Here is a 24017-nt window from a genome sequence, read left to right as displayed (position 1 = left end):
GTAATTTGTTATCTGTCTGTATACATGGAAATAGAATGGGGGTAGGTGCTTTTTATCTGTAGATACATACTTTTTAATGGAGTGCCAGGGGATTGAGTTAAAGTAATGGTATATGCTGTATTTATTTTCAATAATACTTTTTTATTATTTGAAGACTCAGTGTTTTTTTTTCCTTCCTATGTTTATCTGTTTTCTTTACATTGTTGACAGCTGTTTCTGCAGAACCCAGTAGATTTCCTAGGGTAAGAAAGAGAAAGAAGGAAACAAATTCACTTCCAAATATGAATTTCTAAAGACAGTCTGTTAATTATTCATGTCAGAACTGGCTGTCAATTTGATTAATGGTATGTGTTTCTGTTACATAGCAGAATACACATGAGTGTGTGTGTATAACTAAAGAGAGAGAGTGAGAGAGCACAAAAGAATGATACTGTGTTCATATAAATAAATCCTAGAACCAGGACTCTTGCAAAGAACTCCACTGTTACTGACTTAAGCCAAAAGATATGTTTCAGATTTTATACTTGAGAGCAAATGTGTGAGTATGGAATGTGGCCTCTTACATATATTATGTAAAATAAATACAATTATATGTCATTTAATGGTTGGGATACATTCTGAGAAATTTGTCATCAGGTGATTTTGTCCTTGTGTGAACATCATAGAGTATGTTTACACAAATGTAGATGGTACAGCCTACTACACACCTAGGCTATATGGCATAGCCTATTGCTCTTAGGCTACAAACCTGTACATCATATTATTATACCGAATACTGTACGCAGTTGTAACACAATGGTATTTACGTATCTAAACGGAGAAAAGGTACAATAAGGATACAGTATTATAATCTTATGAGACCACTTTTGTAAGTACAGTCCGGAAATGTTACTAGGTGCAGGCCTGTATATTAATGCAGGGTTAATATGAAGGAAATTTTGGGAAAAGATACGGGAAATGCTTTGAACTATTTCTGATTTTGATAATCAGTACCAACATAGTTCTTTGACTTCCATTTGACTTCACTCATTTTTAAAGTACATGTACTGTGACTGTAACAGATAATTCAGATTTCATTAAGATTTGAATTCAGATATTATTTTGTGATAATAGTATGACCCAAAGCCAGTGTGATTTATAACCAATCGTTTTTGTTAAATTGTGTGTACATCTTGAATATCAAATATATAATATGATCCTTTTTTTTTTCTTTAGTTACCTAGATTCAAGATGAATAGCGATCAAGTTACGCTGGTTGGTCAAGTGTTTGAGTCATATGTTTCGGAATACCATAAGAATGATATTCTTCTAATCTTGAAGGAAAGGGATGAAGATGCTCATTACCCAGTTGTGGTTAATGCCATGACTCTGTTTGAGACCAACATGGAAATCGGGGAATATTTCAACATGTTCCCCAATGAAGTGCTTACAGTTTTTGACAGTGCACTGCGAAGGTCAGCCTTGACAATTCTCCAGTCCCTTTCTCAGTCTGAGGGTGTTTCCATGAAACAGAATCTTCATGCGAGGATATCAGGTAAATCACTTAAGGATTTTACTGTCTTGCTATCTTCTAGAAAGACTTTGAGAAAATATACTAGATTGAGAACATTAAGAAATAATTGATATTTATACTTAAAATATGTATCTGTTATGTAGTTGATGGTCACTTCTTTTAGAGCAGAATAATAATTGTGTTCTGTGGGCATGAAGTATGAGTCATGCCCACTGAGGGTAGAGAGAATGTGTGGAGACAGCAGTATTCTTGTGTGTCTATATATTTCCATATCTGTGTATAAAATGGTAATTCAAAACAGCTTTATGAGCTTTTATGGTTACTAACAATAAAATAACTGGTAATACAAAGAATTAGAAAAGTGATAGATCTTGTCCAGAGATCTTCAAAACTATTTTAGGAAATTAGTTATTTTTATATATCAGTATTAGCATTGTGCTGTCTACCTACCAGTTACTCAATACATTTTTGTTGAATGCATGACAGATTAAGGATTTTAATTGTTAAGAAACTGCAGCAGAGCAATCAGCAGCTTGTGGTGGCAAAGCTGTGTCCTTGAATTCCTGCCTCTGGGAGTTCTTGCCCCTCACTTTCTGTTTTAAAAGTGATTTTTTAGCAGGATGGATAGAGTTGAATTAAGAATTTTAGAAAAAAGTGACACTATAGTGTAACAATTTTTATTTAGTTCATTGCATGGGAATAATTTCTTGGAAGGCATGGTGTGGTGAAAGAGAAGAACTGGATTTAAAGGCTACATGCCTAACCTGGGAAACTTAGTAAGTTGTTTTATCTCACTGAGCCTCAGTTTCTCAAATGCAAACCACTTCTAGAGTCCCTGTCAACCCCCCAATTAAAACAAAATTTAAATATGCCATTATTGTATAATTTAATAAAGGCTGGTATAGCTTCATTCTATTTACGTGAAAGAAAGATTTGGTAAAATTAAAAGCAGGTCCAGAATATTGAGGGCAGTCTGTTATTAAGCTGGAGAACATACACACCCTTTTGTTTAAAAATAAATATTTACCGGCCGGGTGCGGTGGCTCACGCCTGTAATCCCAGCACTTTGGGAGGCGGAGGCAGGCGGATCACGAGGTCAGGAGATCGAGACCATCCTGGCTAACAAGGTGAAACCCTGTCTCTACTAAAAATACAAAAAATTAGCCGGGCGCAGTGGCAGGTGCCTGTAGTCCCAGCTACTCAGAAGGCTGAGGCAGGAGAATGGTGTGAACCTGGGAGGCGGAGCTTGCAATGAGCCAAGATTGCGCCACTGCACTCCAGCCTGGGTGACAGAGCAAGACTCCGTCTCAAAAAAATAAATAAATAAATAAATAAATAAATAAATAAATATTTACCTTATAATACATTTGAGAAGAGTGGTGATTTATAATCAATAAGGATGCTTCCCCAGTTCCAAAAAGGTTTGGAGTCACTATAGTAGAACTTCTTGGAGGCGAGTTAAGATTCCCAAAAAGACCAAATACTTAATTCAAATGAAAAATATTATCTGCAGTTACACTTGCTAGGATAAATTATGAAGATTATTAATCATTATGCAACAGGGTACTAGATAATCTCTTGATGGGATCAAGTAAAAGGGTCCCCCCCAGCCCTGACTTTTTTTTAAAATTAGAGATGGAATCTCACTCTGTTGCCCAGGCTGGTATTAAACTCCCAAGCTCAAGTGATCTTCCTGCTTAGGCCTCCCAAAGTATTGGGATTATAGGTGTGAGCCATCATACCTGGCCAATGTTTCCTTTTAATAAGTTTGCAAAAGGATTATTAAGGGGGACTTTAGTTAATGTTGTTGAAATGGTATTTAGGAAATAGTTTTAGGCTGCCATTATTTTCAGATACCTTTCCATGCTCAGTTTAAGTAATACAATCCTGTCTGCCTAAGTGACCCTCTCAATTTCAGGTGAATTTAGCTTATTTTTTCAATTCTCTGAAAAAGTAAGTTACAAATTATGTTACCACTAAACAAAACATCAGTAGGCATTTGCTAGGATCTTGGGAAACCAAAAGGAATATAGTTTTTCCTTCCTTTAAAAAACTCAGGGCTGTATGGCAGACAGCTATACAGTCAAATATTTGCCAGATGGTATATGCATGCCTACAGATATATGCGTGTATATATATATATTAAGCATTATTATATGGGAGCTTAATGGAAACTTTTATGTGTGATGCATGTCTCACTCAAGATATGTTTTTTTGTTTGTTTGTTTTTGAGACAGGGTCTCGCTCTGTTGTCCAAGCTGGAGTCTAGTGGCACAATCTGGGCTCACTGAAACCTCCGCCTCCTGGGTTCAGGCGATCCTCCTGCCTCAGCCTCCCAAGTAGCTGGGATTACAGGCACGTGCCACCACGCCCAGCTAATTTTTGTATTTTTGATAGAGACAGAGTTTTGCCATGTTGCTCAGGCTGGTCTTGAACTCCTGGCCTCAGGTGATCCACCCACCTCAGCCCCCCAAAGTACTGGGATTGCAGGCATGAGCCATGGTGCCCAGCCAGAATTAATGTTTAAAGAGTGCTTGCTATATGCCAAATAATATTCTAAGAAACTTTACATGTATGAATTCTTTTTTTTTTTTTTTTGAAACAGGTTCTCACTCTGTTGCCCAGGCTGGAATGCAGTTGCACAAGAATCATAGCTCACTGCAGTCTCTAATTTCTGGGCTCAAGTGATCCTCCCACCTCAACCTCCTGGGTAGCTGGGATTACAGGCATGTGCCACCATGCTCAGCTATTTAAAATTTTTTTTTTCTTTATTTGGTAGAGGTGGGGTCTCTGTGTTGCTCAGGCTGGTCTTGAACTCCTAGCCTCAAGTGATCCTTCTGCTTCAGCTTCCCAAAGTACTGGGATTATAGGTGTAAGCTGTGAATTCTTCTAGTCTTCTTATTACCCTATGTGATAGGTTCTGTTGTTATTTTATAGACGAGAAATCTGAGAGGTTACAACTTGGCCAAGGTCACACAGCTAGTAAGTGACAGAGTTGTGACTCAAACCTCAGCATTCTAGCTTGAGTCTGTATTCTTTGTTTTTTTGAGACAGAGTCTCGCTCTGTTGACCAAGCTGGAGTGCACAGGTGCAATCTTGGCTCACGGCAACCTCTGCCTCCCAGGTTCAAGCAATTCTCCTGCCTCGGCCTTCCGAGTAGCTGGGATTACAGGCATGTGCCACCACACCCACAAAAATACTAATTTTTGTGTTTTTAGTAGAGACGGGGTTTCAGCATGTTGGCCAGGCTGGTTTCGAACTCCGGACCTCAGGTCATCCACCCACCTTGGCCTCCCCAAATGCTGGGATTACAAGCATGAGCCACTGTGCCTGGCCTAAGTCTGTATTCTTAACCACTGCATTGCTTCTTAGTGTGGGCATTTTTGAGGAGCAGAGTGAAGAGGAGAGCACTAAGACAAAGGGAGCACTATATGTGAAAAAGTGCACAGAAGTCTTGATAAAACAGGAGGCCAGTCACAAAAGGCCCTGTAGTCCAGGACAGATTTGGTTCCTTATTCTTAGATCTGTGGCAAGCCATGGAAGGGTAAAAGCAAAGAAGATTTGGCCTTCATTATGTATTGCTCGGGTTACTCTAGAAGCAGTGGGGCATATGGTGTTTTATTCTTCCATTCTAAGATGCTATTTACAGTAAGAAACACTATCAAATTAAAGATAGCTTTCTAGGAATAAAACTACAATAAAATTACACATAACTTTGTTTTTAAACCAGAATTTGTTTTAAGCCAAAAATAAAAAGTGTCTGTCTATACAGTTTATATTATATAAGACTTCATTGATACATCACTTCTTCACATTGAAAATCCAAAGTCTTGACTTTTCTTTCTTTTTTTTTTTTTTTTTTGAGACAGAGTTTTGCTCTTGTTGCCCAATCTGGAGTGCAGGGGCACGATCTCAGCTCACTGCAACCTCTGCCTCCCAGGTTCAAGTGATTCTCTTGCCTCAACCTCCTGAGTAGCTGGGATTACAGGCATGCACCACCACACCTGGCTAATTTTTTGTATTTTTAGTAGAGATGGGGTTTCTTCATGTTGGTCAGGCTGGTCTCAAACTCCCGACCTCAGGTGATCCACCCACCTCAGCCTCCCAAAGTGCTGGGATTACAGGCATAAGCCACCACATCTGGCCAAAAATCCAAAGACTTTTCTAAATTATGCTAGGCAGTCTGTAGTCTTATTGGGCATTCTTCAGTTATGCATAACATTAGAGTAACACCACATTTTGTAATGTGGTTCTCTTGATCTTAATTTTCCTTGTTTTAATATATTGACTTTATAATTTAAACTGAACAATCAATTTGCATCTGAAGCAGAACTGAGATGAGGGGACTAGAAATGGGAGGCAAAAATGATATTTTTTTACGGCCAAGGAAGAGAAAATGAATAATTCAGAAACCCAAAGAATTTTTGTTTAAGTAAGTTTTCTTAACCTATTTTTTTCTATTCTCCTTTTTATCTTCCTTATCTTCTTAGAAGTAATTGTTGGTACATTCTGTTTATATTTCGAGAAGCGAATTGGATTAATTATCATATATCCCACTTGAGTATCCTTCTGTATATGTACAATAGAGAGCACTTAGTGACTGTTTGCAAACGTAAAAATAAAATTATTTTTAAAAATTATTTTAATAACCATGTGACCCAGCAATTCTACTCCTTAAGTGTATGCCCAGAATAATCGAAAACAGTTCAAACAAGAATTTGCATACAAATGTTTGTAGTAGCATTATTCATAATAGCCAAAAAGTGGAAACAATCTAAATGTCCATGAGCTAATAAATGAATAACCAAAATATGGTATATCTAAACAGTGGAATATTATTTAGTCATAAAAAGGAATGAAGTACTGCATATGTTACAACAGGAATGAATCTTGAAAACATTATTCTAAGTAAATGAAGCCAGATTCAAAAGACCACATATTGTATGATTTTGTTCAGATATCCCTGACTTACAGTTGTTTGACTTTATGAGTATGTGAAAATGATTCAGTAGAAACCATACTGTGAGCACCCATAAATTATTCTGTTTGTCACTTTTAGTATAGTATTCAAAAATAACATGAAAAATTCAACCCTTAATTATAAAATAGGGCTTGTGTTAGATGATTTTGCCCAACTGTAGGCTAATGCTAGTATTCTGAGTACATTGAAGGTTGGCTAGGTAGGCTAAGCAGTGATGTTCAGTGGGTTAGGTGTGCTAAATGCACTTTCAACTTACAACATTTTCAATTTACATTGGGTTTATTGAGATGTTACCCCATGGTAAGTCACGGAGCATCTATGTGTGAAATTTCCAGAATAGGTAAATTCACGAAGATCAAAAGTAGATCAGTGGTTGCCAGCAGCTAGGGTTACAAATGGGGAGTGACTGCTACTGGGTACAGGATTTCTTTTTGAAATTACGAAAATGTTCTGAAATTAATGGTGATGGTTGTACAATATTGTGAATATACGAATTACCACTGAATTATATACTTTATAGGGTAAATTTTGTGGTATGTGAATTATATCTTGCTTTAAGTATTCATATATTTTTTAAAGTATTTATGTGGGGGGCAAAATAAATGTAACTGATAATCTATAAGTTAGATCTCTGGGCTGTTTCTTGTTTTTAAGCATTCCAGGATATGAACCAAAAGTGTGACTCCCCTAATGGCAAAATGTGATGCAATCTGAATTAATGTAAATAATGAATATGTTCATTAGAAAATGGGCAAGTCAGTCTTGGAAGCATAGAAAAAGGAGTCATGGGGCAAGTGTTGGCAATGGCCACCTTGTTTGTCTATACAGTCTACGATGTATTGAGAGAGAGTTTCAGCCAACCAACAGAAAAAATTCAAGTTTGTCTGTAGACTTGTAACAGTAGGTTATCATAGCCTGGCACCTTAAACATTCAGTTACTCTAACTAATTTGCTTTTTCCCCTCATACTTCCTAAACTACCTTCTGATTGGCTTTCAGAATAGATGTATCAACCAGGAGAAAATATGCTGACCATAGAAACTTAAAAGTATAATGATTCCTATTATGGCATTTCTCATGGGCTAGACAGTCTGATAGATGGGTCTTCAGTAGGCATACTTACCTGGTTTTGAACCACTAAATACTGAGGACAAGGCAGGAGACATGAACCAGCATAACAGACACTATTCCAATAAACTTGTTAGGAATTAGCCTTTAATCATCATAGCCAGCATCTTTGCACCCCAATGGTGCATTGTAGCCAAACATGATAAAGAGGGAATTTCCACATAAGATTTTCCTCCTCCCCTCCCCTCCCCTCTTTGCTTCTCTTTTTCTCTTTCTCCTTCCTTTCTCCCTCCCTCTCTTTCTTTCTTTTTTTTGGGGGCACGGTCTCGCTGTGTTCCCCAAACTGGAGTTCAGTGGCATGACCATGGTTACTGTAGCCTTGACCCCCTGGGCTCAAGGGATCCTCCCACCTCAGCCTTACCAAGTTGCTGGGACTATAGGCAATGCACCACCATGCCTAGCCGATTTTTAAATTTTTTGTAGGGATGGGGTCCCACTATGTTGCCCAGGCTAGTCTTGAACTCCTGGGCCCCAGCAGTTCTCCTACCTCGGCTTCCCAAGTGTCAGCCACTTTGCCCAGACTGAATAAGAATTTTCTTTGGCATTTTGCACCTTTTCTGTTGCCTGTTTTTTAGTGTTGAAAAACATGAGGCTTTTATAGGATAAGGTGATGCTGTGGGTAAACCGCTAGGTAAGTCAGGGCTCAAAAACACTGTCATATGTATGTATTAATAAATTCTGAATCTGACTAAAAAAAGTAACTTTCTAGCACTGTGGAACTCTTTGGTCGTCATGCTACCATCTCTTTATCAGTCAGCTTTGTGGTTTACTAAAAGAGTCATCAGTTGATTTTATGTGTGGCAAGCGGCAATATATTTTTTGTTAAATGCCATTAAAATTATATACTTTAGATCCTACTGAGATAGCCCTCTTGTGAGAATAAGTCCTTTTTAAAATCCTGGTTATTATAGCATCACAGCTACATGCCTTAAAACCTAGTCTGCTCATTGTGCAGTATCTGGATTAAAAAATACTCTACTGATAACTGTTATTTGAAACAATTCTTTATATTTTCTTAATAGAGATGATGATCTAATTTTTTCTTAGTAAAACACAATCATTTTTTTCCCTGAAATTAAAATTTATCTTTCAGGAAACAGGAGAAGAATATATCCCTTGGAGTCAAATCTCAAGATTGAAGTTGATGCTGTTTTTTTGTTTTCTCCATCAGGTTTGCCTGTCTGTCCTGAGCTGGTGAGGGAACACATACCTAAAACCAAGGATGTGGGACACTTTTTATCTGTCACTGGGACAGTGATTCGAACAAGTCTGGTGAAGGTTCTGGAGTTTGAGCGGGATTACATGTGTACCAAATGCAAGCATGTGTTTGTGGTCAAGGCTGACTTTGAGCAGTATTACACCTTTTGCCGGCCATCCTCGTGTCCCAGCTTGGAGAGCTGTGATTCCTCTAAATTCACTTGCCTCTCAGGCTTGTCTTCATCTCCAACCAGGTGCAGAGATTACCAGGAAATCAAAATTCAGGAACAGGTAAATGATCACATAAATGAGATAAATAACAAATTTGAAGAAGTGTTTTTCAGCTTTGGGCACATTGATAGGATTAGGGAACACAGAATGGATACAAATGGACTTGTGTTACCACTTTGTCGAAGATCAAGCTTGAAACTCTTCCACATATATCTGAATATAGTCTTTAGAAACCATGCAATCATCATCCTTTTTAGGTAGAGCATTGACAAGAAAGTTGTGAAATGACTTAATTATGTTAAAATTAAAGAAGTGAATATTTAAGAAGTCTACCCTAGCTGTTCTTAGCTGAAGAATAGAAGAAAATTAATGTTCTTAACTAAGGGATAGAAGATTAATTAATGCTTAAATTGTTAAACATTGGAGTGGCCAGGCATGGTGGCTTGTGCTTATAATCGCAGCTACTCAGGAAGCTGAGGCAGGAAGATCACTTGAGCCAAGGAATTCTGGGCAGCAGTGAGCTATGGATCGTGTCTCTGTGTTCCAGCCTGGCTGACAGAGCAAGACTCTGTCTCTGAAAAAAAAAAAAAAAAAATCACATTGGAGTGAACAGGATTTGGAGTTTGGATCGACCCTCTGTTATTTGCTGTGCTAAATGAAGTATTTGTAAACACTCTTTAACAAGTGAGAGTGAGCCTGATTTTCATTTGCTTGCAGCTTAAACACAAAAGTTTATTCTTACCTAAAATAATTAAGAGATAGGCAGTTCAAGGTTAGTTCATTGTCGAGAACTCAGACTCCTGTCTTTCTATTCAACCATTCTTCTTTCTTTCTCTCTTTCTTTTCTTTCTTTTTTCTTTTCTTTCCTTTCTTTCTCGCCTGCCTGCCTGCCTGCCTGCCTGCCTGCCTGCCTTCCTGCCTGCCTGCCTGCCTGCCTTCCTTCCTTCCTTCCTTCCTTCCTTCCTTCCTTCCTTCCTTCCTTCCTTCCTTCCTTCCTTCCTTTTTCTTTTTCTTTTTCTTTTTCTTTTTCTTTTTCTTTTTCTTTTTCTTTTTGAGTTTCGCTGTTGTTGCCCAGGCTGGAGTGCAATGGTGTGATCTTGAGTCACTGCAACCTCTACCTCCGGGGTTCGAGCATTTCTCCTGTCTCAGCCTCCCGAATAGCTGGGATTACAGGCGTGTGCCACTTTGCCTGGCTAATTCTGTATTTTTAATAGAGACAGGGTTTTGTGATGTTGGTCAGGCTGGTCTCACAACCCCTAACCTCAGGTGATCCACCCACCTCGGCCTCCCGAAGTGCTGGGATTACAGATAAGCCACCACACCCGGCCTCAACCATTCTTAATACATGGCTTCTCTTCTGATGATTGGCTGTGGGCCAGGATGCTGGCTACAACTCCATCACATGTGTGTTGTAGTCAGAGAACAAAAGGCAAAGTTGCCTACCACCTAACCAATTCTCCACTTCAGCAGTCTCCTTGCAAGTCTCTTGCATTGTCTGCTTATGATATCTCATTACTCAAAGTTCCATCATATGACTATATCTATGTTCAATGTTCAAGGGAACCTGGGAAATAAAGTCTTTGTATTAGGCACATGTCCACATGAAATAAAACTAGGGTTCTGTTACTAAGGAGTAATCATAGGAACTGGGTGATTTGTCCCAGGTCTTTTGATTAGTGATCAGGAAAGAAATACCCCTCTTTTCTAGATAAAGTTAACTTTGTTATTAAATTTAGTAGTTGTAGCATACTTTTACTTTGACCATCTGCAAGGTAGATTATATAGATTATATTTGGAGATATTTTCCATATTTGTATTTTATTTAGTGAATTCTTAAATTGATAGTAGACATAATTTTCAAGAAAAATTACTTAAATCCCCATTATAATTAAATTGAATGATATACCAGAGAAATAGAAATAGTAATTTCAAGTACTGCTAGACTTCTGGATACTAACATGTATTTAAGCATACTCAGAATCTGTTTTCTTTTCTTTGCTAGGTTCAAAGGCTATCTGTTGGAAGTATTCCACGATCTATGAAGGTTATTCTGGAAGATGACTTAGTGGATAGTTGCAAATCTGGTAAGAATGAATTTTTTTTTAGCTTGTGTAGTGGGTCCTAAACTATTGATTAGGAAAAGCCACTTTTTATCTTCCCAAGATCACAGGCAAGGGAAATGTAGGGCTTTAATTGCTTACCTTGAGAATAGAAACTGGCATGCAGGTAGGAAGTGATAGCAGGAAGAGAGCTGAGCTAGACCTGTACAACAGCAGCTAGTCCAGGTGCTTGTTTTATGAATGAAGAACCTGACTCGCCTAAGGTCACTTAGAGAGTTATGTGGCATAACTGGAACATGAATCCAGAACCACTGATGTCTAATTTAAGGCTCTTTTCAGTGCACTATAGCTTAACAGCAGGAACTTTAAAAAAATGTAGTGGATTCAGTGGGCATTTTTATAAAATGAATTAGAGAATGCGACTCTGAGATGCTGCTGCATGTCTTATTGGTGCCTAGAAGAAAGGACATCATTCCTGTCTGCTCTGTGCTGGTGACACCGTGATAGGAGTCACCGATTTTGGTCTGCTGTCTTCTGAGGGTCCTCGATGTTTTCATTGGCTGATCACCTGAATTGGGAGGGAACTTGAAACCCATACTCAATGAATAGCTATACATGTTTAGCATGGAGAAGCCTGAGGAAGGACATGACAGCCAACTTTCAATAGTTAGAAGACTGTCACATAGAAATAGAATTGTAATTACAGAAGATGCTACTGGGTTTCAGTGGGATAAGCCACAAGGAGGTAGATTTCGACTCAATACCTAATAATTAGAGGTGTCTGACATGGGCCTTGGATGGCGATGAGTTCTTTTTCTCATAGATAGTCAAACACAGCATATACTGTACATTGTTAGGGATTTAGGCCTTACAATGGCAGTTGATCTGGATAATCTATAATGTTCCAGGCAATTTAAAGACTTTCTGAGCCTCAGAACTGTTCTGGAAATCTGAGAGCTCCAAAAGCCTGATTGTTCCAGTGTCATTCTGAGTTTATGTTTTACTCTTTAGGCCAACCAGACTAGTCCTAAGCTCTCCTTTGTCCGTCTCAACTCATTGTATTCCCTTTCCTCACTGGGGAGACTAAGAAGAAATCAAACTTAAAAATATTTGTGGAAGGGTGATGTTTTAGTCATTTTGGGCTGTTAGTCCATTCTTGTGTTGCTATAAAGAAATACCTGCGACTGGGCAATTTATAAAGAAAAGAGGTTTAATTGGCTCACAGTTCCACAGGCTGTACAGAAAGCATGGTGCAGACATAGGCTCAGCTTCTTCTGAGGCCTCAGGAAGTTTACGATCATGGCAGAAAGGAGAGGGGGAGTAGGCATGTCATATGGGGAAAGCAGGAGAGACAGTGGGGAGGGAAGAGGTTTCACACACATTTAAATGAATAGAGCTCATTCGAACTCAGAGTGAGGGCTCCTTTATCACCGAAAGGACGGCCCAAGCCATTCATGAGGGATCCACCTGCATGATCCAGACACCTCCTACCAGGCCTCACCTCCAATACTGGGGATTATATCTCAACATGAGATTTGAGTGGGGACAAATATCCGAACTATATCAGACTGCTCTAACAGATCACCATAGACTGGGTAGCTTCAACAACAAACATTTATTTCTCACAGTTTTGGAGGCTGGAGGTTGGAGATCAGGGTGCCAGTGTGTTCGGATTCTGGTGAGGGACCTCTTCTAGGGTGCAGATAGCTGACGTATATTAATGTACAATTGTCTAAATAGTATACTAATGAGATAACAGCTTTGATTATGGATTTCCTGCTAAGCAACCCCAGAATATGTCAGAATACCTTGCTCACATAGGACTAGATTTTAACCTAAATCTGTAATATCTATCTCAGCAAAGCAGTTCTTATATAAGCTCAGGCTGAACATGTAGCTATCCTTCAATTGAGAATAAGATCTTTTCATGCAGTTCATCTAAATTGAATTATTTCTGTACTGAAATATGTCTTAAGTTGTTTTTCTTTCAAATGTCATTAATAATGAAGGATGGAGAGAAGCAATCTATCAATAGCTATTTTTTCATATATCCTTAGCTATAAACCTCTGTGGGAATCAAAAAACATAAATAGTATATAATCCTTGCCCTTCAGGAATTTACGATCTAGTTAGGGACCCCACTTCGGCATGTGCAGAGTAATGAAGTTGGAGGTTTTGTGCTGGTAAATGACAGTGCAGCAGGAGACCCGACAGATGGGTCTGACTGGGAATGGCTACAGTAGTAAAGATGCCACAGATTATGTAGGGGCACAGAGAGATTGGATTGTAGAAAACTAAGAATTTTAGCTTCCCGAAAACAACGTTGCTTATAACATTACTTTTGAAAAATACAGAAGTTTAAGGTGAATATCTATTGCCTTGGACTATCATGTATACCTCACAATTGTTCTGGTGATTATATGAATCTTCCATTCAGTAAGTATTTGAGTAAGGAAAACACATATATATAGAAGGGCCTTTAAGGGTATTAATTACTTTACAAATGTAAGGTAGGTTTAGTATAAGAAGAGCTAATATTTATTGAGCAATTACTGTGTTCTAGATATTGCATTAATTTATGTACATTATCCAATCTAATTCTCACTGTAGTACTATGATGTTAATATAATCATTCACATTTTGTGGGTCAAGAAACAGGCTTAGGTAGGGTAGGTAATTTGCCCAAGGTCACGTAGCCTGCGAGCAGTGGAGCTGGGATTTAAATCCAAATCTCATGAGGTCAGTACTCTTGGCCATGCTTCAGTGCTCTATGTTTTCCACATAATAACCGCTTATTGACGTTAGATTATTACTTATGGGTCATATATCTAAACGTTAAGTTCCTCATTTAACTGGTTTAGAAACAACCTAAACATAATCCATTAAAATGACCATCACAGAGAATTGTTCCATGTGCTTATGTAAAGTTATCCCCAATCATTTTTACCTAGAAATATGGGGTCAGACAATATAGTAAATGATCATCATTCCTGATTGGGTTTGAAAATCATTAAGTAGTGGCTTAGGAAAGATCTTGGAAACTTGTAAAGCACTTGTTTAATGTGTTTGTAACCATTTAGTATGAAGTTACCTTGAACTAGAAATGTGCCTCTATTCTGTGAATTGGCACCACCAGTTCCATGCATTTAGCATTTTCCTTTAGGAAATCAAAAACTATGCAGATTACTCATTGAAATTTAGAGAGTAAAAGGCATTTTTCATCAGCACATATCATATACTTGGCACAAAGGCTTGGAAATGAAGAATTGCCTGTTAGTTCTGAGACAGTGTTTATTATGCAAAATATAAATACCAGGATTGGGGTTGGGGCATGTCCAATACCCTGTGTTCAACAAGATTAAAATTTGGGGGGATCAGGATTATGATTTTTTTCATGTTTGTTTTTGGCCCACTTTCTCCAGTACCAAAATATCGAATGCCAAACATTTGTATATACTTGTTAACTGATGCATTGCATTGTATGTTGTAATAAGTACAGATGGCAATGTTAGGCGAGTGTGCCTATAAACTACCCAGGGCCTCGTCGGAAAATCTATAAAAGTTGCTTCTGCCTACCAGGAATGGTGGGAGAGTTTCCTCAAGTAGGAGAGAACCATCAACAAGGAGCAAGCAGGATTGTATCCTGTGCTTTCATACTTTGTGGGAAGGAGCTTTGAAGTAGAACGGGTATTTATTCATTTCTTAGTTCATTGTTTCTTTGGTTCATTAAAAAAGATGAGGGTCAGTGAGTAGAATATTAACAAATGAGTTAAGTAAAAATGAACGTGTAAGAAACCCAAGCTACCTGCCAGTCATCACAAGGTTGTCTCTTTTCCTGACTCCAAATTACAGTTTATTTAACTTTCTGGCTGCAGTTCCCACATCTCTTCTCTAAATGAGAGCTAAATGGTTAGAGACTCAGAGGATGAACATTTCACCCAATGTAACTATGATGAATGAATCATCCAGTAAACTATTTTCCCAGTGAAAAGTAATGATTTGGTATGATTATCATGTAGCAGGTTATGAAAAATAGGAAATACTGACTTCAGCTTTTCACTTTACAGATACAAATGACTGTGGGGGACAAAAGTCAATAATCTGGGGTGTTATTCTGCCCCTAAATTGTTTTCTGGATGAGTGTACACATTGTAAACTCTAGTAAGGGAGTGATTTATTTCTAATGTCTGGTCCTTTGTCATTTTGAGTCTGTGCTCAGCATGCAGGATGCTACCACTGGACTCACTTGGTGCTTTTTCCTAGGTGATGACCTCACTATTTATGGGGTTGTAATGCAACGGTGGAAGCCCTTTCAGCAAGATGTGCGCTGTGAAGTGGAGATAGTCCTGAAAGCAAATTACATCCAAGTAAATAATGAGCAGTCCTCAGGGATTGTCATGGATGAGGAGGTCCGAAAGGAATTTGAAGATTTTTGGGAATACTATAAGAGTGATCCCTTTGCAGGTTTGTGTTTAAGGGCTAAAACTGATTATTATTAATGGTATTACATGCAGTGGTTAAATATGATGTCTGTGATTTGACAGTCTTATATGCCGCATAACTCGATGGCTGAGTTTAAAGGGTAGGATTAGTGAGTACCTCTAGCTCTAGTCTCCTTTTGAAGCCCTTTTCTGCCATACTCTTCTATTTAGCAAATTGCCTGGAGATATTCCACTTCTAACTATTATTTTAAACACCTCATACACTGCCAAACAATTTCAGAGTTTCTTATCATATCAATTAAAAATATAGTTCTTTAAAAGACAAAACTCTTCCTATTATGAACCCTCATCCAATTAAAGCCATTTTTCTCTTTGATGTATTTTCCATAATAAAGATAACTTTACCCTATTTTGGCTGGAGATTTTAAAATAGGGAATAACTAGAAAAAAGATGAGAGATAGAAGATGCAGACAATAAGCTTTGTCATCACAAGCAAAAATTTGGACTGTGACATTCAGGTAAAATTACAAAGAATAAAACATCACAGCCATTGGGCTTGTAGTGTATTTTATTGATAAATCCCGAGTGTATAAAGTGCCAGTTAAATCTTCAAGTGCCTGTTTTCATTTCTGCATAGAGACATCTTCTGAGAAAAAGAAACTGAAGCCAGGAATAGACATTTCTAATAACACTCCCCTCAAATCTAAGAGAGATTGATTACCTTATTCTTAAATCACATGCTATATTAGATAGGTATTATTTTAAAAAATAAGGCTTCTGGCTGGGTGTGGTGGCTCATGCCTATAATCCCAGCACTTGGAGAGGCCAAGGCGGGTGGGTCACTTGAGGTCAGGAGTTTGAGACCAGCCTGGCCAACATGGTGAAACCCTGTCTCTACTAAAAATACAAAAATTAGCCAGGTGTGGTGGCGTGCACCTCTAGTCCCAGCAACTTATGTGACTGAGACAGGAGAATTGCTTGAGCCTGGGAGGCAGAGGTTGCAGTGAGCCAAGATCACGCCACTGTACTCCAGCCTGGGTGACAGAGCGAGACTCTGTCTCAAAAAAATAAAAATTAATAATAATAATAATAATAATAAGGCTTCCATTTCCCTAAATAGGAACAGTTTGCTTTTATTTTATGGGATTTTTTTTTGTGTGCGTAAGTGTGTAGCCCATTAGTAGCTCCTGTTCTTTTATCTGATCTGTATAGAAAGAAGCAAATGTTCTCTACATTATAAATTTATGAAGCAGGCACTTTAAGAATCATATATTTTTAAATGATTTTTAAAATTAAAATGCTGTCCTTTTTTTTTTTTTTTTTTTTAAAGTAGATGAGGTTCTCACTATGCTGTATTTCCGAGGCTGGTCTTGAACTCCTAGGCTCAAGTGATCCTCACACCTCCATCTCCCAAAGTGCTGAGATTATACTGTGCCCAGCCTGAACAGCCTGAAAATGGTTTCTTAGGATTCTATCCTTATAAAAATTTGTAACACTTCCTTGGACCACTGTTATTTATTTATTACAGTGTCTCAGCTCAGTTCTACCTCTTAACAATGAAGGGAAGGCCATCATATGGTACTCTAACTAGATCTTCAAACGCGCTTTGTGCTGGCAATTAATCTGTCTTGTTTTAATTAGGCTACTGTTGCATGAGCCATTTATTGGATAAAAGGCAGAAGTAAATATAATAATCTTGTGAGAAATATAAGTAGGAAGATAGCAAGAAAATGAAGCAATATTTCTCTTGTTAGTATGAATGAATTCTCTCTTAGTTTCCTATGGACCAGCACCAGTGCACTGTATTCCTCCATTTCAGAGTGTTGGTGAGTGTGTTGGAGGGAGGAGAGGTGAAGTTGGGAAGGTGTATCCAACAGAACATCTTCATTTTGCTAGTCTAAAGCTGGAGAATGCTTCGCTGCTCAGCACTTGAAGGTTGACTTGCTTAAGACCTGATCCTGTGGGTACTGACTAGAATGAACCTAGGGGCCTTATTCTGATCTGCTGTGACCTGAGGGATTCCTTGACCCTGGTGCTTAGATGTTAGATAGAAACCCAGATGTAAGGGTTGGAGTGTTTTGGGCCATCTGAACCCACTTTGGGGGTGACTGACGTATCTTTACTTCTGAAATTACTGAGGGCCTACTAAGTTCTCTTCATTGAGATGACTGAGGGCCACACAAGAGTAGATAACTAGGCCTTTGCCACACTATTGACATGGTCTAGAACTAGAAATTTGGGAGGGAGGTGAGGATGGGGAAGGTATTGGTGCTAATGCATTTTCTTCCATGATACAGCCATGAGAGCTTCTGCTGCCATGATCCAAGGAATCAAGCTTTTCAACTTAGACAACAAATTTAGGATAATGGCCCTTCCTTTTTGCTTCTCTCTGGGACCCCAGTCCTACCTTTGTAGTCTTTTGTGTTGACTACAGCGTGAGGAAATCTTTAGATCAGAAAGATGCACAAGTAATACAGGTAATAAAATAGCTAACAGTTACAGTTAAGTAGTTCTCACTATATGCCAGTTATTATTTATCTGTTGTACACTTATCAACTCCCTTAATCCTCAACAATTCTGTCTTGATACCACTATAATCTCCATTTTACAGATAAGAAATGGAGGTAGAGGTTAAGAAGCTTGCCCAAGGTCAGACAGTTGGTCATTAATAGCACTGGGATTTGTATCCAAACATGACACCAGAGCCTGTCCACTTACCACAGGGATATGCTTCCCATCTGCATGTTACTCAGTAAAATTGGCTCTAAGTTTTGGCTTATGTAACTCTCAGATCAATTTGCCTACTCTTGAACCTGTTTGTTGGGGCTATTTCTTCTTTCCTTCCTTGTGTAATCACTAGATTCTGGTCACAATTTACCTACCTGCTGTCAAGTCTTACCTGCTTGGATTCCTGACCTTTTCTCTAGGCTTTCTACGAAACAGGGAGGGATTCCTTTGGCAAATAATGAACTTTCTGAATTTACTAAATCTTCTGGTTCCTTTTTTACTAAAAGATTTTCTTTCTTCACCATTTCTGCCATCGCAGGCCACATCATCATAGATTAGTTGCCACTGAATCAATGTTGATTCATTACAAAAAGTAGCCTTTATGTATAGGGCTATAAGTCGTGGAAAGGCTCAGGAATGGCTTGTTGGAATTCCATAGGTTGATTAGGCCAATGACTGAATGAAATACCTGCTTTATTCATGGAAGAGAAAGGCAGATTCTCAGATTTGGTGCATTATTTCTGAAAACAGAACCCCAGACAGTGATATTCTTTTATTTAAAGCACATGATCAGAGGAATTCAAGATCTCATGCTTACACTGCTTGGGTTGTGGTGTGCAGTGATTTTCTCAATGCCTCGATGCCCCTGTTACTTTGTTCCAGATGAAACAGAATTTACCAGAATGCTCAGAGCAAATGCTGAATTGACTTGGAGGGTGGATTTTTTTACTTATTTCTTCTTCTACCTTTGGAGAAGCTTCATGAGCTCCAGCTACCTCTGTATTTAAAGATTACTGACTTGTATGATCTGACTCATTATTTCTGAGATTGAATGCCTTCCTTTTATTTAGGCAGTGGAGTAATTTTACTGAAATTACCACATAGAAAGTACATACAGTGGCTCATACCACTCATAAGTGCTGGGTGGTAATCCCAGCACTTTGGGAGGCCAGTAGGAAAGGATCGCTTGAGACTGGGGGTGAGACCATCCTGGGCAACATGAGACCACGTTGCTCCAAAAAAAAAAAAAATTAGCTGGGCATGGTTCTGTACAGCTGCCATCCCAACTACTTAAGAGGCTGAGGCAGAAGGATTGGTTGAGCCCAGGAGTTTGAGGCTGCAATGAGCTATGATCACGCCACTGCACTCCAGCCTAGGTGACAGAGTGAGACCCTGTCTCAAAAAAATAGGACATTTTGAACCAAAACAAAGTTATTTCCTCCTTTAATCCTGTTAGTCATTTGGAATTGGACCTCCTGATCATTTCACATAATAGAGTATATTTAAATGAGGATGGTCAGATAGGAAAGGAAAGGAAATTTCAGTTGGGGTTTCTTGAAAATTATTGCTGATTTCTGATCTTTCTGTTTTTCCTAGGAAGGAATGTAATATTGGCTAGCTTGTGCCCTCAAGTGTTTGGAATGTATCTAGTAAAGCTTGCTGTGGCCATGGTGCTGGCTGGTGGGATTCAAAGGACTGATGCGACAGGAACACGGGTCAGAGGTTAGTACCTATTTAGAAATTTTGAGTAATATTGACACATGGAGAGAAGCTAGAACTTTTTCTTTCCTGAATAAAAACTGCTTGTTGGGTTTTATTTTCCAATTGTAATCTTATAAAGCTGACAGTTGTCTGAATATCTCATACTTAGTCTAGCATCTATATATTGGAAGCTACTTTATAGAATTCCAGAAAGACTGAAAGAAGTTACATTTTTCTATGGCATATACTTTTGCTATAGCCTATAAGAATGCCACAAAATAAAATTGTTTCTATTACTGTGTTTTTTGTTGGATCCCCGGTCTGTTTTCAAAAGGAAAAAGATTAGAAATAGTGCATTTTAATGTCTCCAGTCAGTGTCTCTCCATCTGTGGCTGTCACTGTGTTTCTCTTAGACTGCTGCTTTCAGTCATCTGCCTGCTGATTCCCCTTCTGCTGGTAGATAGCAAATGTGCCATCTGCCATGGGGTGCTGCTGCAGGTCACACCTTCAAGAAAAGATTACTCTTAAGTGTATAATTATGTCCAGATGGCAGAAAGCTCTTTTGCAGCTAACACACTTAACCAGAGTCTGGCATACGGGTTATTATGTCCCCGTATGTGGGCCATAATAACCAAAAATTAGACCAAAAGACTAAAAGGACATTATTATAAATCAGGCTGTTAGTAGAGACTCGAAAACCATATAGTACAGTGTAGAATAGTAAGTATAAGGTGTACTTATATGTTTTGATCACCTACTGTTTTGCAAGGCACTCTGCCAATGTTGAGCTTAAATAGGGGTTTCCTATTAATGTATTTAGGAAACACTTCAGTATTGCTGAATAAACTTGGTCAGTGAAATGATATGTACCACATGATATGCACATGTTATTTATGCTACATTTACAAAATGAGTACTTATTTTAAGATACATATTTCACTAAGTTACTAAATGAACTTTTCATAAATGAAAAGGTCTTAACTGTTGGAAACATAAGTAATTTGATATTTATAAAGTACTTGTAAAATCCCTAATACTTCTAAGTGCTTAAATAAAAATAGAATAAAATACTCATATGACTTGTATGCAAGGATTTAATCATAGTAGTTTGGTATTTAAAAATAGAGTAAATCAGAAACTTTATAAGCCAAAAATTTGTTTATTTGTTTTTGTAGAGATGGAGTCTTGCCCAGGCTGGTCTCACATTTCTGGGCTCAAGTGACCCTCCTGCGTTGGCCTCCCAAATGCTGGGATTACAAGTGTGAGCCACCACACCTGGCCCAGATATTTTTTAAAATGTTAAACGTAGGCCTAAACATCTGGAAATAGCACATAATTTATTAATTTAGATTCTGTGTCACATTTAGTAATCAATTAAGGATTGTTATGTTTATGACAGTTAACTTTCTAAAGATTTTCTAGTTAAATCCTTTCTCAAACAACCCTATGGAAAAGTACACAGTAAAAACACTGTAAAATTTTGTTGGCATTCCAAATGGACCATTTTCTAATTATTCTTAGTTCATGGGCCCTTTTATAGAAATTTAAAACTTCACATATTTGCTTTTTCCTAGGTGAATCTCATCTTTTATTGGTTGGAGATCCTGGCACAGGGAAATCTCAATTCCTCAAATATGCAGCAAAGATTACACCAAGATCTGTGCTGACCACAGGAATTGGATCTACTAGTGCAGGTATTCTATGTGACAATTTCAAGTAATGTAACATTACTTCAGAAGTTAACACAATGTTTTTTTCTAAGGGAAAACTACCTATAATGGGATAAATTCCAAGCTAATATTTAAGTTACTGCTAAAAATGGAAGGAAATATGCAATGTTATTTTGGTGGCTCTAAGAAAATATCTTGAAAGCTCCACCTTCACTTTGCATCTTAGTTTTGAACAATCCTATTCAATTTTCTCCTTCTCTAGTGATTACCTTCATACTTTTATGCAGGAAACAGTCCATATCATCTGGCATTTTATGAAGACTCAGCAACCAGAATGTTAGACTAAAGAGGGGGATATTTCACTTTACCAAGTAGATAGATGGCATACAGCTTAAGGCATTTTCATGCTTATAAATCTAATAGGCAACAGTAGCGCCTACTGAAATTTCTTAGGTAGGGAATGTTTATTAGTATTTGGAAAATGTACTTCCATCATTGCAATGTGGAGCTTCATTCATAAGTTGTAATGATTCTTTAGCAAGTACATTTAAAAACCTTTGCAGGTAGAATGTCAAGATTTGATTATAAATAAAGTGACCTAGCGAATTTAGAAAAAAAATATTAAAAAAAAAAATGTTTGGGCCGGGCGCAGTGGCTTACACCTGTAATCCCAGCACTCTGGGAGGCTAAGGCAGGCGGATCACGAGGTCAGGAGACCATCCTGGCTAACACAGTGAAACCCCGTCTCTACTAAAAATATAAAAAAATTAGCTAGGCGTGGTGGCGGCGCCTGTAGCCCCAGCTACTCAGGAGGCTGAAGCAGGAGAATGGCATGAACCTGGGAGGCGGAGCTTGCAGTGAGCCGAGATCACACCACTGCACTCCAGCCTGGGCGACAGAGCGAGACTCTGTCTCAAAAAACAAACAAACAAACAAACAAAAAGTAGGTTTGATGCTATTTTGTATTTTTACAGTTTTGACTGGGTGATGTTTCTGGTCTTCTAAAAACAGACTCTTGGCTTCACACATTTTAAAAGTGTTTGCTGCTTGTTAAGGAAGTCAGATTAACTTCCATTGGCCTAATGAATGCTCAAATTTCTAATGAGAAACTTACACTTTAAAATTTATCATACAATAGAAAATGGCCCATTAATGGTCCTATATAAGTGGAAAACTGTTATTAAAGGGGTCTCAGGTTTTGAAATATAAACAGTATATTAACCATTGACAAGAATGGATCTTTGGAATTGAGAAGAGTAGACAAACTTCATGATACTAGGCACGAATATATAAAGAACATTTCCCATGCATTTTAAATCCGTATGACCCAGTGTTCTAAGTTCTGTATAAAATGACACCAACAACAAATAAAGACGCTCCCCAAGTAATTATGTGGAATGTTTCCTAAGTAATTATGTAGAGTGTCAAGAAAATCTAGTGGATGACTGGTAATTTCAGAGTATTTGGGCAGTTTGACAGTGAATTGCTGCTGATTCACTGGATTAGTGAATTAGTATAAAGTGTATTAGCACATTTCCTCCTTTTTAATGCAAAGATCATAATCCAAATATGAGAGAACAAGTATAGGGAATATAAATTTTATAGTTGCAGAATAGTTATTGCTACTTCTGGTCTACCCAAAGGGCCAGACTAGCCTTTCTTCAGATTGTGTATTGCAACCCATTATAGAGATGTAAAAGTCAATTCAGTGGGTCAAAACCAGCACTTTCAAAGTGAAATACAATAAAAAATACCAAAATACTGCATAGTAAAGGTGCACTAAGGGTGCACTAAGGGTGTGTTTTCATGAAAATTTTTAACATAAACTTTTTATGGAGTCGTGCTTTTTTTCGCTCTGTTGCCCAGGTTGGAGTGCAGTGATACAATCTCGGCTCACTGCAACCTCTGCTTCCTGGGTTCAAGTGATTCTCCTGCCTCAGCCTCGTGAGTAACTGGGATTACAGGTGTGCACCACCACACCTGGCTAATTTTTGTATTTTTAGTAGAGACAGGGTTTCACCATGTTGGCCAGGCTGGTCTTGAACTCCTGACCTCAAGGGATCCACCCGCCTCAGCCTCCTCAACTACTGGGATTACAGGCATGAGCCACTGTGCCTGGCCCTAACCTTTTTGTACCGTGGATTATGGTAAAAAGTTTTGATAACTGCTGCCATAGACATGCTTGGGAAAGCTAGAAACCCCAAATCCTAAAATTAGATGGTACAGTTATATGGGAGCCTAAAGTTGTATAAGGCTATGAATGGGCAAATAAATGCATGCATACTTCTTCAGACTTCTGTAATGTTTTCTCAGCCCAAATAATACCCTTATTGCCTCCATCTTAGTGGCATAAGTCATTGGTTCATGTTTATATTCTCAGGACACAGCTATTTACTATGATCAAAAGGGTGGAAAACAGTTCTTCAGATGTAGTATCGGTAAATGAGGCTAGACCAGAGGGGGAAAAAAAACAACCTATGTGCTAGTTTCTTAGTTTCTAATGTTTGAAGTCTAAATCTATTTTCAGTCATTAATTTAAGAAAATTCTTAAGAGTGATAAAATTTAAGATAACAAAAGGTAATGGT

At 38.2% G+C, this 24017-nt stretch overlaps 1 protein-coding gene across 3 annotated transcripts in view; it reads left to right on the top strand.

Moving 5' to 3' along the window:
- The window catches only part of MCM9 (minichromosome maintenance 9 homologous recombination repair factor), a 122354-nt gene that overhangs the window by 1883 nt on the left and 96454 nt on the right, over positions 1 to 24017 (top strand). For 2 of the 3 annotated variants that reach the window (XM_045391618.3, XM_005551684.5), the window contains exons 2-7: positions 1216 to 1534; positions 8793 to 9109; positions 11052 to 11133; positions 15373 to 15573; positions 19657 to 19782; positions 21336 to 21455. In XM_045391618.3, the coding sequence (XP_045247553.1) occupies positions 1231 to 1534; positions 8793 to 9109; positions 11052 to 11133; positions 15373 to 15573; positions 19657 to 19782; positions 21336 to 21455 (1150 nt within the window). In that variant the 5' untranslated portion in view covers positions 1216 to 1230. Of the gene's footprint in view, positions 1 to 1215; positions 1535 to 8792; positions 9110 to 11051; positions 11134 to 15372; positions 15574 to 18012; positions 18030 to 19656; positions 19783 to 21335; positions 21456 to 24017 lie in introns of those variants that run through there. The other variant, XM_074036945.1, reaches the window with a different exon arrangement.

This window comes from Macaca fascicularis, chromosome 4 (assembly GCF_037993035.2).
Source record: "Macaca fascicularis isolate 582-1 chromosome 4, T2T-MFA8v1.1".
Classification (NCBI taxonomy): Eukaryota; Metazoa; Chordata; class Mammalia; order Primates; family Cercopithecidae; genus Macaca; species Macaca fascicularis.
Note: the sequence above shows the minus strand (reverse complement) of the source record. Positions and strands in the feature narration are given on the sequence as shown.